At 53.3% G+C, this 11444-nt stretch overlaps 1 protein-coding gene across 1 annotated transcript in view; it reads left to right on the top strand.

Moving 5' to 3' along the window:
- The first annotated feature begins 455 nt into the window (after positions 1–455).
- Ephb1 (EPH receptor B1) overlaps positions 456–11444 on the top strand; it is a 432751-nt gene continuing 421762 nt past the window's right edge. The window contains exon 1 of the mRNA XM_057767268.1: positions 456–840. Within this exon, the coding sequence (XP_057623251.1) occupies positions 783–840 (58 nt within the window). The 5' untranslated portion in view covers positions 456–782. The remainder of the gene's footprint in view (positions 841–11444) is intronic.

The raw sequence follows: 11444 nt of genomic DNA, 5'->3' as shown, positions 1-11444 counted from the left end.
CGCTCACTCCACAGAAGCATGCCAAGAGTGAACTGTTACGGCAGGAATTCTGAGTAAACAAAACCAGACCGAGAAGAGGCACGCTGCATAGGAGTAGTCAGGAGTGTAGCTCTGGGGTGTCTGTGAAAGTAAGGGACCTCAATTGACTTCTTGGCTGAGCTCCTCCTTTCCAGCCTGGGGAGCTAGAGTGCGAGGCTGTAGTTCTCCAATATCACCAAGAGGGGGAGCGCGGTCCTCTCCTAGAGCCTTCCCAACCCTCCCGCACAGCATTGCAAGCAAAAGTTTTTCTTAAACTAACAATGCCAGTGTAAGGAGGTGCTCGCGCCTGATTGGATGAGGGAATTTTGCAGGTTTGATTCCTTGATTGGACAGGAGGTGTTAGGGGTGGAGAGAGAGCTGATGGTGGGGGATCCCGCTCCCTCCCCCGTCAGTCTGGCCCGCTCTGTCCTCCCGTAGGCTCCGCTGTAGCTCGCAATGTGACACCAGGACGCACACGCTCTCGCGCGCTCTCCCAGGCTCGCTCTCCCTCATCCTCTCTCACACACGCACGCACACACCCACCTCTCCCATAAACACACACACACACATGCACACCCACATCCACGCGCGCCCGCACCGCCCCACGCGCGCACACTCCCGCCCACGCCCACGCCGCGCTCCGGGGAGTCCGGTCCCGGCCAGAGCGAGAAAGGACACGGAGAAGCCACCCGCCGGGAGCGCAGCGGCGCCCTGGGACGCGGCGCGTCTCGGCTCGGGCTCCGTCTGGGGGACGCTGGCCGGCGATGGCCCTGGATTGCCTGCTGCTGCTCCTCCTGGCATCCGCAGTGGCCGCGATGGAAGGTAACGTACCCTCCGTGGCGCAACTTGGCGGCTGCCAGCTGCCAGTTCTCGGGTGCCGCACGCTTCTCGGAGCTGCTTTGGTTGTTCGGTGTAACCAGGCACCGTGGTGCCTGAGGTCAAGGATGTCCCAGAGCCTGGGAGGAGACGGGGCACCAAGCTGGGGCGGTACCCACAGGTATGCCCCGGGTCGACTCTGAGCACCCGCCGCTGGTTCACAGAGTCTCCACGCTCCGCGCCCGGTGCTCTCAGATAGCACGATCCCCGGACATCTCCGACTCGGAGAGCCTGGATCCCGCTGCATTGCGGTGCAAGCTCCTTAGCTCCGGGAGAAGCTGGTCTGGGAAGGGATACCTCGGGCTACCGGGCTCCTAGAGTGGGCACCTTGGGTTCTTTCATTCCCAGGCCTGTGTGCGCTGGCGAGCTGTGGAGCGCCTTCTCGCTTTTCCAGCTTGCTCGCAGTCTGAGGCTTCTGGACTCTGGGCTCGGCAGGCAAGAGCTGCGCGCTGGGGATCAGAGAAGCTCCAAGCCGGTATCTGGCAAGTGGCTGGCAAACAAGGGGGGCCAAGTCCACTGACCGCACCCTGGGGGGGGGGGATCAGTCTGAGAAACTGCCGGGCTACGGTCTTCCAGGGACAGCAAGAGCGAGGTGGACACCTTTCTGCCTTTTGAGCTTTGTGGTAGGGGTGGTCTGGGGTGAGTGCTGGTCCTGCCTAAACTCATCTTGGGGAGAAGAGACTGCGTGATTGCAAGCTCCCTTAGCGACACCATCCCTGCTGGCTCAGCGTGGTTGTGCCTCTGGCTGGTGCCAGCCAAACCCGCTAAGCGGACCCGTTGCTCGGCGCACCCGGGAGCCCAGGCGCTCAAGGCTCCCGCGAATCCCCGTGGGAAATCCCTGCTTGCCTCCCCGCCTCCCGCCCCCTTCCCCGCCCCCAATCTTCCCAGCGGAACTGCGGTGCCTGCCACCTCCTGGGGGGCATTTTAGGAGGGGAGCAGAGTTAGAGTTAGCTCAAGGAAACAATTCTGGGGTGAGATTTTGCCACCTCTGCTCGAAACCCCACTCCACATGGATGTTGCTTGTCAGGCGGATTCCACTCGGACACTCCGGGTGAAAGAGTCACAGCTCTCGGTTTCCCCTGCTGCGTTCCCATCTGAGAGCTGACTCTGCCGCTGGGTTGTGGGTTCCAAGCAAACTAACTCGCTCAGTTGAAACTCCATACCAACATTGGTCCAGGGTGCCTGACCCTTCCTGAAAGCACTGCCCCTTTCCAAGAAAAACGGGCATACCTCACGCCCCACCCTGTCACAGCAACGAAGATGTCTTAGCCTTGGCAAAGACTATCTTCGCTCCGCCCGGTACCTGTGGTTATAAAGAGAGGAGCAGTGACTAATACATTGAAAGCTCCGGTCTTGCTTTTCCCAACGTGGCTTTTTGTTTGCCCTTGGCCTCCTGCTGCCCTACCAGGCTGTTGGTCTTCGTGGAGTGTGTGTGTGAGTGTGTGTGTGTGTGTGTGTGACTTTTGGAATGTGCAGGGTTTAGACTGTCGTGGAGTGTGGTCAGCACCCCAGCATAGGCTTGAGGTTGACTCATTCGGAGACACGTGCCGAAGCAGTTGAAATAGAAAGCGATAGATACCAACCCCGCAACAAAGCCGGTGAGAGCAGTTGAACGTTGGGGTAACCTGCAAGACTGTGTAGACTGGGGTAGTGACTTGTCAGGTCTGTCGCTTCGCGGGGTCAATGATTCGGTGTCAGAGAGCAGATAGATGTCCACTTTAGGACGCCTGCTTTTGGTTTTGAGTCTCAATAGATGAAGGAGGGGACAAACACACACACACACACACACACACACACACGCATATATATGTGAAATAGTTTGCAAAGCAACGAGTGGGAACAAATCAGGCGCCAGGACACATTCTTCCCTCCGTACTTTTCTTTTTCCCTGACTAGCCCCCTTGCCGTCGCCATGGAGCTACTCATGGGTGCCATTGTGTACATTCAGCCCGGTGTACAGGGCCCTGCCACCCAGGCTTGCTGCAAGGGTCCACTTCAGAGCTGAGGCCCTCCTCTCGGTGGAGGGGGTGGGGGAGCTTTTCCAGTTCCTTGGCAGGAAAGCCTCATTCTGTAGACTGAAAATCTCTGTAAGGGTTAAAAGAAATACCACATTCAGCAGAATATTAAAGCGGCGCCTTGTCCCTGCTAAGCGCACAGGGGTAGCACACACCATTTGCTCCCTCCTTTTCTCAGAAGACAACAGGCAGGTTCATTTTCTCCTCTCCACACACAGAGCCGCCTTCCCGCCTGCCTGCCTGGGTTGGGGCCAGCCTCATTTGGTTTGTGATGAGTACGGAATAATTCTCAGAGCAGTGGATCAATGAGCTGCCTACACAGGCGGCAGGGCTCTCCCCAAACTCTGCCTCTGGGGGAGGCAGCCTTCTCCTTGGTGATTTCAGCCACTTGTGTGTCTCCCTTCTTCCTGGGAGTTATGGGGTGGATTTCAGGCAGATTCTCAGTTTAAGCTGGGGCAGACACAAAAGAGCCGTGTGTGTCATGTGTGGTCCAGATGGGGAGATGTGGGCCAAGGAAGGCAAGCCCTTATGTGACCTCTGCCTGGGTGATGGAAGGAAGGTAAGAGCGAAAGAAGGGAGAGAGGGCTGGGTGGGGGCAGAGGGATTCTAAGTCACATGCCACTAGGCAGGAAGCTGGTTGCCCATTATGTGGGAAAACCATACCAAAAGAGAACAATTCTTCCCTCTCCCTCCTGCCTGTCTCTTTTTGTAGCCAGTGGCAGGAGGGTACAGCAGCGCAGGGCAAAGGCTTGCTGGGCTTCCTGAATTGGCTTTTAGAGGGGAATGAGGTAGATGGGGAAACTGAGGTAGATGGGAAAAGCCAGATAGCGGGGAGAGCCGCTGACACCCTCTGGGCTTCTGAACCCTGCCAAGCACCCGCTTCTCCAAGGCTTTGCCAGAGCACGGCCTCTGGCTTTTTGTCTCTAACTCTGTCACTTGGAGACTATCACCCAGACCACCTGGTCTCAGTGCCTTACACTATCTAGTGGATTTAGGGCCTGCCCACTCCAACCTTAGGTTCTGAGAACATACCTTGTACTAAAGAGAGATTAGGAAGACACTTGTATATTAAGTTGAAAAAACCATTGATAGCTAGTCTGAAAGAGTTCTCTGTAGCATGAAGACTCAAGAACATCATGTTATTCTAGCATGGGAAAGAGTGAGAGACAATTTTTTGGAACTCCAAAGAAGGACAGTCATTGCAGGCAGGGATTCTAAGGGGTCTGGAAGCCTGTGCGTGCCTGGGCAACTCGCTGAAGGCTCGTGGCTCCGAGTTCAGCAGGGCTGGAGGAGTTCTGGACGTTTGCACTTGTGTGGGTTTCCTAGAAGATCCCGGTGCAGTTGCCTCCTGGAAATGCACGTCCACATCAGACTGCCGTCTAACATTTGGGTATTGAGTCTACCCTGACTGAGTTGGAACGGCCTGGACAGCTGCAGTTTTAGCAAAACGCTTGATAACTGAGAGACAGGCAGCCTGATGCCTACAGTAGGTTTGGAAACTTCTGGTGAGAAGAATTCTCATATCCCTCACCCTTCCCTCAGTGTTTACAACACCCTACTAAACAGGTCTTATTTTTATCATCAAACCCTGTCCCATTTTATAGATGAGAAGCCTGAGACACAAACAATTTGATCAAGAATCCCTGCCTGGGAAGTGATTGGGCCAGGCAGTCAGGTGGTGGTTTGTCTTCTTAGCCACACTGCCTCCCTCCAGCTCGAAGTGTAGGGCGTGCATGCAGGAGGTTCAGGCTGCATTCATGGGTGGGTCGAGCTTGGTGCCAGCTCAGCCAGGGACTGCTGGATTCTTTACTGACCAGCAGAGATTCCAGGCTTCCGTGGCCTTGGAGAAGAGACGAGTAAGATGATACTGAAGATAAAGAACTAGTTCCCACAAAGCTCCCCCGTGTCTCTCCTCTAGAAACACAGAGACCAGTGTCTCCAAGGAGATGGCCCAGGCCCTGACCTGTCACCACATGGCCATCTGGACCATACCCCTCACTCGGATCCTTGGAGAAGCTCCCTGTATTTCTTCCTCATCTGTCCTAGTCATTTAAGGAACCTGAATATTTCTATTAAATTTGCCTGTCTCCAAAGATGGTGGAGAAACAGAGCATTGGATGTCTGCCCTTCTGAGGAAATTACTATAATAATAAAGTAATGCCTTGGGAGAGATTTCATATTTAAAAGAAAAATTTTGCATGCGAAATGCTCCCTCTGTCTGCAGATTCCATTTCAGTTGCAGTCGTAGGTGGGTCTTTGGGTTAGAGCATTCAGCTGCACCGAAAGGGGCTCCTGCCTGAGTGGCTGGCTCAGGGACATCCACACCATTGAAAACCCCTGATGTTTTAGGACCATCTTGCTGGTTTGATGGTCACATCTCTGAGGGTTAGGCACATCTTCCAGGAAGGCCTGGAGAACAATGAATGGGTCCTTTGTGTATGGGAGTTTACTTTCCATGGAAACCATGATCAGGGACCAATCGGGTGCATCACCATACTCCCCTTTCCCATGTCTCAGTTTCTTCGATGTTGAGTCAGACTGGGAGGGAGGATAGCAGGGACACAGAGCTGGTATACTCTAGGGTCAGAGCAGTAGCTGAAGCAGTGCTGGGCAGATTGATAATTGCTAACAAAGTCCTATGAGTGGTAAAGTGACCCCCGTCCCCCCGGGAACTGAGGCCAGTGCATGGGTCCTCACAGGCACTTGAGGGTTCTGCTGTGGTCATCTCAGGCATTCAATGTCTAGACCTCCTAGACTAATAAGGGAAAGGAACGTGGTCAGCGTTGAGAAGGGCCTTGGTTGGTCCAGCACTCCTATGCAGTAGACTATGCTCCATGGGCCAGCAGCAGGTTTAGGCAGTGCAGGCAGCAAGGTGGCATGGTTCCTACGGGCACCGTGGAGAGTCTTCTGCCAGGTGCCTCTCAGTTACATTAGGCGTCTTTGTCTCTTTATTGAGTTTTCATCTGCATCCCAGCCCAGAAAATGGGTCTTATTTACCTTTTGTGATGCTGTGGCAAAAACAGTTGATATGGACAACTTAAAGCAGAAGGCCTTTATTTTTCTCATGGTCTGGGAGGACTCTGTCACCTTCCGAGGAAGGCTTGTGGAGCAGTGCCCATCTGATAAAGGAAGAGGATGCTCCGAGACAGAGAGAGAGAGAGAGAGAGAGAGAGAGAGAGAGAGAGAGAGAGCGAGCTAGCCTTGTCCCCTCCCCTCTCCTTTCCTCAGGTCGGTACCCTCAGCCTATAGTGTCACCCTCATTCAGGGTGGATGCTTCCCCCATGAGTTACTATTCTCTGGAGAAACAAGCGCACCCCACTGTCTCATCAATCCCTTAGCAAGTCTAATCAAGTTGGCCATGCGTTCACCCTCACAGGCACACCCCATCCTGCCGTCGTGGTCCACTCCCAAAGCATCTTCCCAGCCTGCTCTCTTACCTTCTAGCAAGTGTGGATGGGAGTGTTAGGGAAAGATGCCCTCAGCTGGTGACCAGGGGACCTTCACTACACTCTAATGACCCTGCCAGTGTCAAGAGCAGCAGGATGGCCTACTCGCTAAAGGGGACAAAAGGGATGCAGGAGCAGGCCCTGCACAGATGTTTCCCCAGGTCAGGCGAAGTCTCTGCAGCTGCCGACAACACCATTAACAACAGCTTAAGGAGGCGGCTGGTAGAAGGCTCCCCCAGAGTTCTCCGTGGCAGAACTGGGCCAGTGTGAAAACATCTAGATTTCCTGAGAATCACCACGTCTCATTTCTGCCCACAGACTGCACCTGAGGCCTCGAGTGCCTCATCTCTCCCCTCCTGCTTTCTGGCAGCAAGTGACAAAATGACTGATTTGAATTTAACCTCTTTGCTCTGCTTCTCTGTCCCCTCGTGGGGGTGATAATGAGCAGAGAAACGGGCAGAGGTGGATGGTTAGGAGGAAAGTGGGCAAGCGAGGGGAGCGGAGCCTTAACACTGGCTTCCAGGGTCTCCGCACTGGAAAGACAGACACACTCCATCGTCTGTTTAAGAGGCTGCTGGAGCTCAAGGGAGCATGCGCAGGTGCGTCTCCTGTGCAGCCTCAACAGGACGGAAACAGAACAGAAGACAAGATTTAGGAGGGGGCAGACTGTCCCGGAAGCCCCCAGCCTGGTAGTTCCTCGCTAGAGCCGGAACTGGACTGTGCTCCCTCCACCCACTCACAGAGCATGTGCCCCGTGTGAGGTGCGTGCCCTCAGTGTCTGGGTGCCTGTTCTGGGTGCAGGCGAGGGAGCTGACACCTCACAGGTTCACTGCCCTCAGCTAAGAGTCAGACTGGTTTGCCAAACTCTCAACTCAGCACTTTTTCTACGTATCATTGCTTCTGTGTGGATTAAATTCAGGAACTTTAACTTCTAAACCATGAACCTTTTAGCTCTTTGTCCTGCCCGATGCTGTTTAAGGCCCCAAATGGCCACTCTTTCTGGGTCTGATATTGGGGCTCTTCTCACCGCGGAAAGTGGCCTCGCCTGTTCTGTAAGCTGGAGGGCAACCTCAAGGTTGTGTCTCCCATTTGCACACTCCTTCCAAGAACCCCGCCTTATCCCTGGGGTCATGGATTGGTTGCTTTTGCCACACAGAATCCAGGTCTTGCCTTTGTTGAGCTCAGGAACTCAAATGTGAAGTGGAACCTGTGCCCATCCTGAGGAGGTAGTCAGGGGCAGTGTGTGTGCACTAGCGGGCATGGGGGAGAGTACTGTGCAGGTCTCCTGGGGCTCCATCCATGGTCTCCCCTGCCACAAGCAGGGCCTGAGGCAGATGAGTACCCCGTTTCTTCCCTAGTGCCCTGCCTGTCTCAGCCTGGGCCCTGCGGTTGGTTCCCTGACTGTCCAGCAACTCAAAGGAAGGCTCTAGACTGAACCTCAGTTTTGGATGTGGGAAATCCCTCAGCATCTCTCTCCCTGGACAGTGGCTTGCCCTCTGAGGGCCATGGCTGTGGACAGGACCGGCAGGGAGATGGGCAATGGCAGTAGAGAGCTTGCCTTGTCTGAGAGCCACAGCTGGGCCCTGCAGTTGGTTGTTCTCTGCTTTCCCTGTGTGGTGTTGCTTAAAGCCTTTGCCCTTGTCCCTCTCGCTGATGCCGAGGGAGACTGGATCCAGGAAGTGAGCTGGGGAAGAGAGACGGGGCCTCATTCAGGGTGCCCTCGGACCTGTTTCTGCTCCTGAACTCTGCTGCTGCTCCCGGCTGTCTGCTGTTCTCTTCACAGGACTGCAAGCCCTTCAAGGGTTTTCTCCATCTCTGTGGATGAGTGCAGTACAGAAATAGGGGTAAGCAGTAAGCTTGGAGGGAAAGAACAGGGTGTCAGGATCACCAGGAAATTCATTATGTTTGGAGGAAGTACCAAGAAGTCACTGCTGAGAACATACTTCGGATGTCAGACCATGACTTGGTAATCGGTGTCGTCGTGTTCATATCACATGTGTGACTCCCTTGCTGATTCCCTGGCACTTCCAGGACCCAAGGAAGACCCTTCACCATGCAGACTCTTCCTTCCCTTACTTCCCGCCGTCCCCCAGCACTGCCCTTCCCAGCTCCATACAGGCTTTGAACGTCTGCTGCTCTTTTCCCCAAGAGATCATCTGACCCTGAGCTGTGGCATGCCTCTGGGGCTTCAGATGCTCTTGTTGAGTTCTTTATGGATCTTTTTCAGGCTAAACCTAAGTTATTCTTCAGGATTCACCCCAGTGGACCCCTTTCCTTGAAAGTATGCCTTGGCCCCAGGGTCTTGTTGCAGCCTCCTCTGCCTCCCTCTGCCCATCCCACATGCTTTGTAATTGTGTATTTGTTTTGCTGTGTCCCACAGCTCTGTGACGCCTTGATGATCGAGGCACTGACTCTCAGCTATCTTGATAGCTGCAGCATAGGCCACATAGGTGGGTAAATCATGCGAATTAGTTTCATGAAAGAAGGAAAAGACCAACGGAATGTTTAAAATTGAGTCATGAGTATTGTATCCATCTGCTGTGGTCATAAAAGATCATAAAGAGCCCCCCCCCCACGTCATCTGTCGTGTTTTAAGGAAACCTAGGTGTTAGGGAGAAGTCACAGGGATATCCTAGGCACACCCCTGGCTCAGGTTCCTGCCCATGACCAGCATCAGATGATGGTTATGAATGAGTTTTCAGATGGCTGTCACTCCATCTTTTGAGCTACCACTGCTTTCCCTGAGTGGCCAAAGAGCAGACTTTCTTCATGAGTTTTGTGCGAACTTCAGGCTCAGGAACGAAATGAGGGCCACCATTGCTTACAAACTCGGAATTGGATTGACTTGCATGATAACTGGTAACTGGAATTTCTTAGAAAGCCCTAAAAGAAAAAAAGAACAACGTTAGAGAAAATAGGAGAGAGCAGGGGTGGGGGGTAGCTGGGACGATGTTGGAGATACTGTGTTTCATTCATGAAACATTTAACAGAAATCTGCTCACCTCCCAAGGTGTGCCTGGCATTGTGCAGAATGAGGGTGCTCCATGTTCAGGCTACTGGGGCACAGTTCGTCACCAGAAAGATGAATAGCACAAGGTTTAATTCCAGGACAGATATGAAGGGGACAGACAGGATGTGACTGTGAGTGCTGAGAGCAGGTGTGGGCAACTCAATGTTGGAGACAGGAGGCCGTCTTTCTTTCTGTTTGAAGGGCAACATAGCAAGCAGACATGCCGTGCATGGGAGATAAGCATTGATTTGACTGGAATTCTGTCTGGTCCAGCTGAACCAATGTGGCAGAGGCTGCTGTACATGGCAGGTGAAGCATCTTGTCCTCTGAGTGTCACATAAGGGCTGAGCCGCTCCCGGATCGGAGAGTCCAGATTCTGTAAGGGGCAGCATGGAGGGTGAGCTGCAGAACAAGCATTTGGCCAGCCGTCGCCAGTCTCATCAGTGCTCGCCCAGAGTGAATCTGTTGAGCGTCTGTGTGAGAAACACTACACGGAGAACCAAACCCACTGAGATCAAGAACACAGCCTTTCCTTCCAGGAGCTCACTAGACAGTGGACTGGTGGGGGAGACAGAGGCTCGGAAACTACAGGCTGCTTCCAAGAGGACGCTGGAGGGATGCAGGTGGATGTGCGCATAGTTCCACACCTGTCTTTGGGAGAAGAGGGGAGGGTCAGACCTCAGACCAGAAAGGGTTGAAGAAGGAGCACGTGCGTGTGCGTGTGCATGTGTGTGTGTGTGTGCTTGTGTGCATGTAGAGAGAGAAAGAGAGAGTATAAAAGGTATAGACAATATAGGTGTATATAAGGTAGAAAAGCTGAGAGAGGAAGAGAGACCGACATTGTGTGTTCATGTGTGTGAGAGATACAGTGTGTGAGAGAGAACATGTGAGCGTGAGATAAGAGAAGCAGAGGCTCTGAGAGAGACTGCCTGTGTAAGAGTTGTGTGTGTGAGAGAGAAGAGAGAGAGATTGTGTGTGTGTGTCTGAGAGAGAGAAGTTGGGAAAGCCTGCGCATGTATGAGATAGAATAGAGACAGGCCAAGTGTGTTGGGGGAGTGAGTTTTCTTGGAAGAAGGGCAGGGTGCTGTCAGAGGTGGGGGTGGGGTGGGTAGAATGAATGGTCCAGGCTTTTTCGTCTCTTTCTCATGAAGGTGGACACCCAGAGTTTCCCACCAAAGGCTTTAGGCTTTACCTACCAGTCGTATGTTTTGCTCAACTCCGGCTGCAGAGAAACAGAACAGGAACACTTGCTATTGCTAGGCCATTTGTGACTGGAGTCATGACTATTCTCAGGGACAGCATACTGTCTCTGGACTCAGGCTGTCTTTGTTCCTCGGTTCTTGTCTGTATAAGCCAGGATCCTGACAGAAAACAGGCAGTAGTGTCGAAGGGTCAGCCTAGGAAACCTTTTCCAGAGATGTGCAGAAAGTTAAGGGACTCAGTGAGGATGGGGTGGAGCCAGGTCATAGCACACCAGGTCATTATGTACCCAGGACTATCGGAATCTGCCCAGAGTGTTCCATGGAGGGACTCCTGAGAACATCCAGACACAGATAAGAATGTAGCTCTTGCCCAGACTGCCAGGATGCGGTTGGAGGCTGGCTGTCTTCTCTCCATTCCTTCTCTACCCCGTCTCTACCAGCTCCTCATTCTGACCAACTGGCAAGAAGGCAGGTGCAGTATGGGCAGATGCCTCACTTGGTAGAGTGCTTGCTGTACAAGCACAGGGGCCTGAGTGTGGATACCTGGCACTGTGTTAAAGACAGGTGCAGGGGCGCACATCTGTACGCCAGAGCTGGAGAGGTGGGAATGGATGGATCCATGGGTCTTCCTGGCTAGCCAGTATAGCCAATCAGTGAGCTCCAGGTTCAATGACTTTGTCTCAAATATTAAAGAGGAAATCAGTTTAATAAGACACCTAATGTTCCCTGCCTTACACACACACACACATACACACACTCTCACACATGCATGCTAAGGCGGAGGATATTGGAGTCTGGTTGATTTAGTCCATGGAGGTTGATCTCTTAAGATATAGACAAGTGTAGAGTGAGTGTGGCGGAGCCAGTGGAGAGAAAC

This window comes from Chionomys nivalis, chromosome 4 (genome assembly GCF_950005125.1).
Source record: "Chionomys nivalis chromosome 4, mChiNiv1.1, whole genome shotgun sequence".
Classification (NCBI taxonomy): domain Eukaryota; kingdom Metazoa; phylum Chordata; class Mammalia; order Rodentia; family Cricetidae; genus Chionomys; species Chionomys nivalis.
Note: the sequence above shows the minus strand (reverse complement) of the source record. Positions and strands in the feature narration are given on the sequence as shown.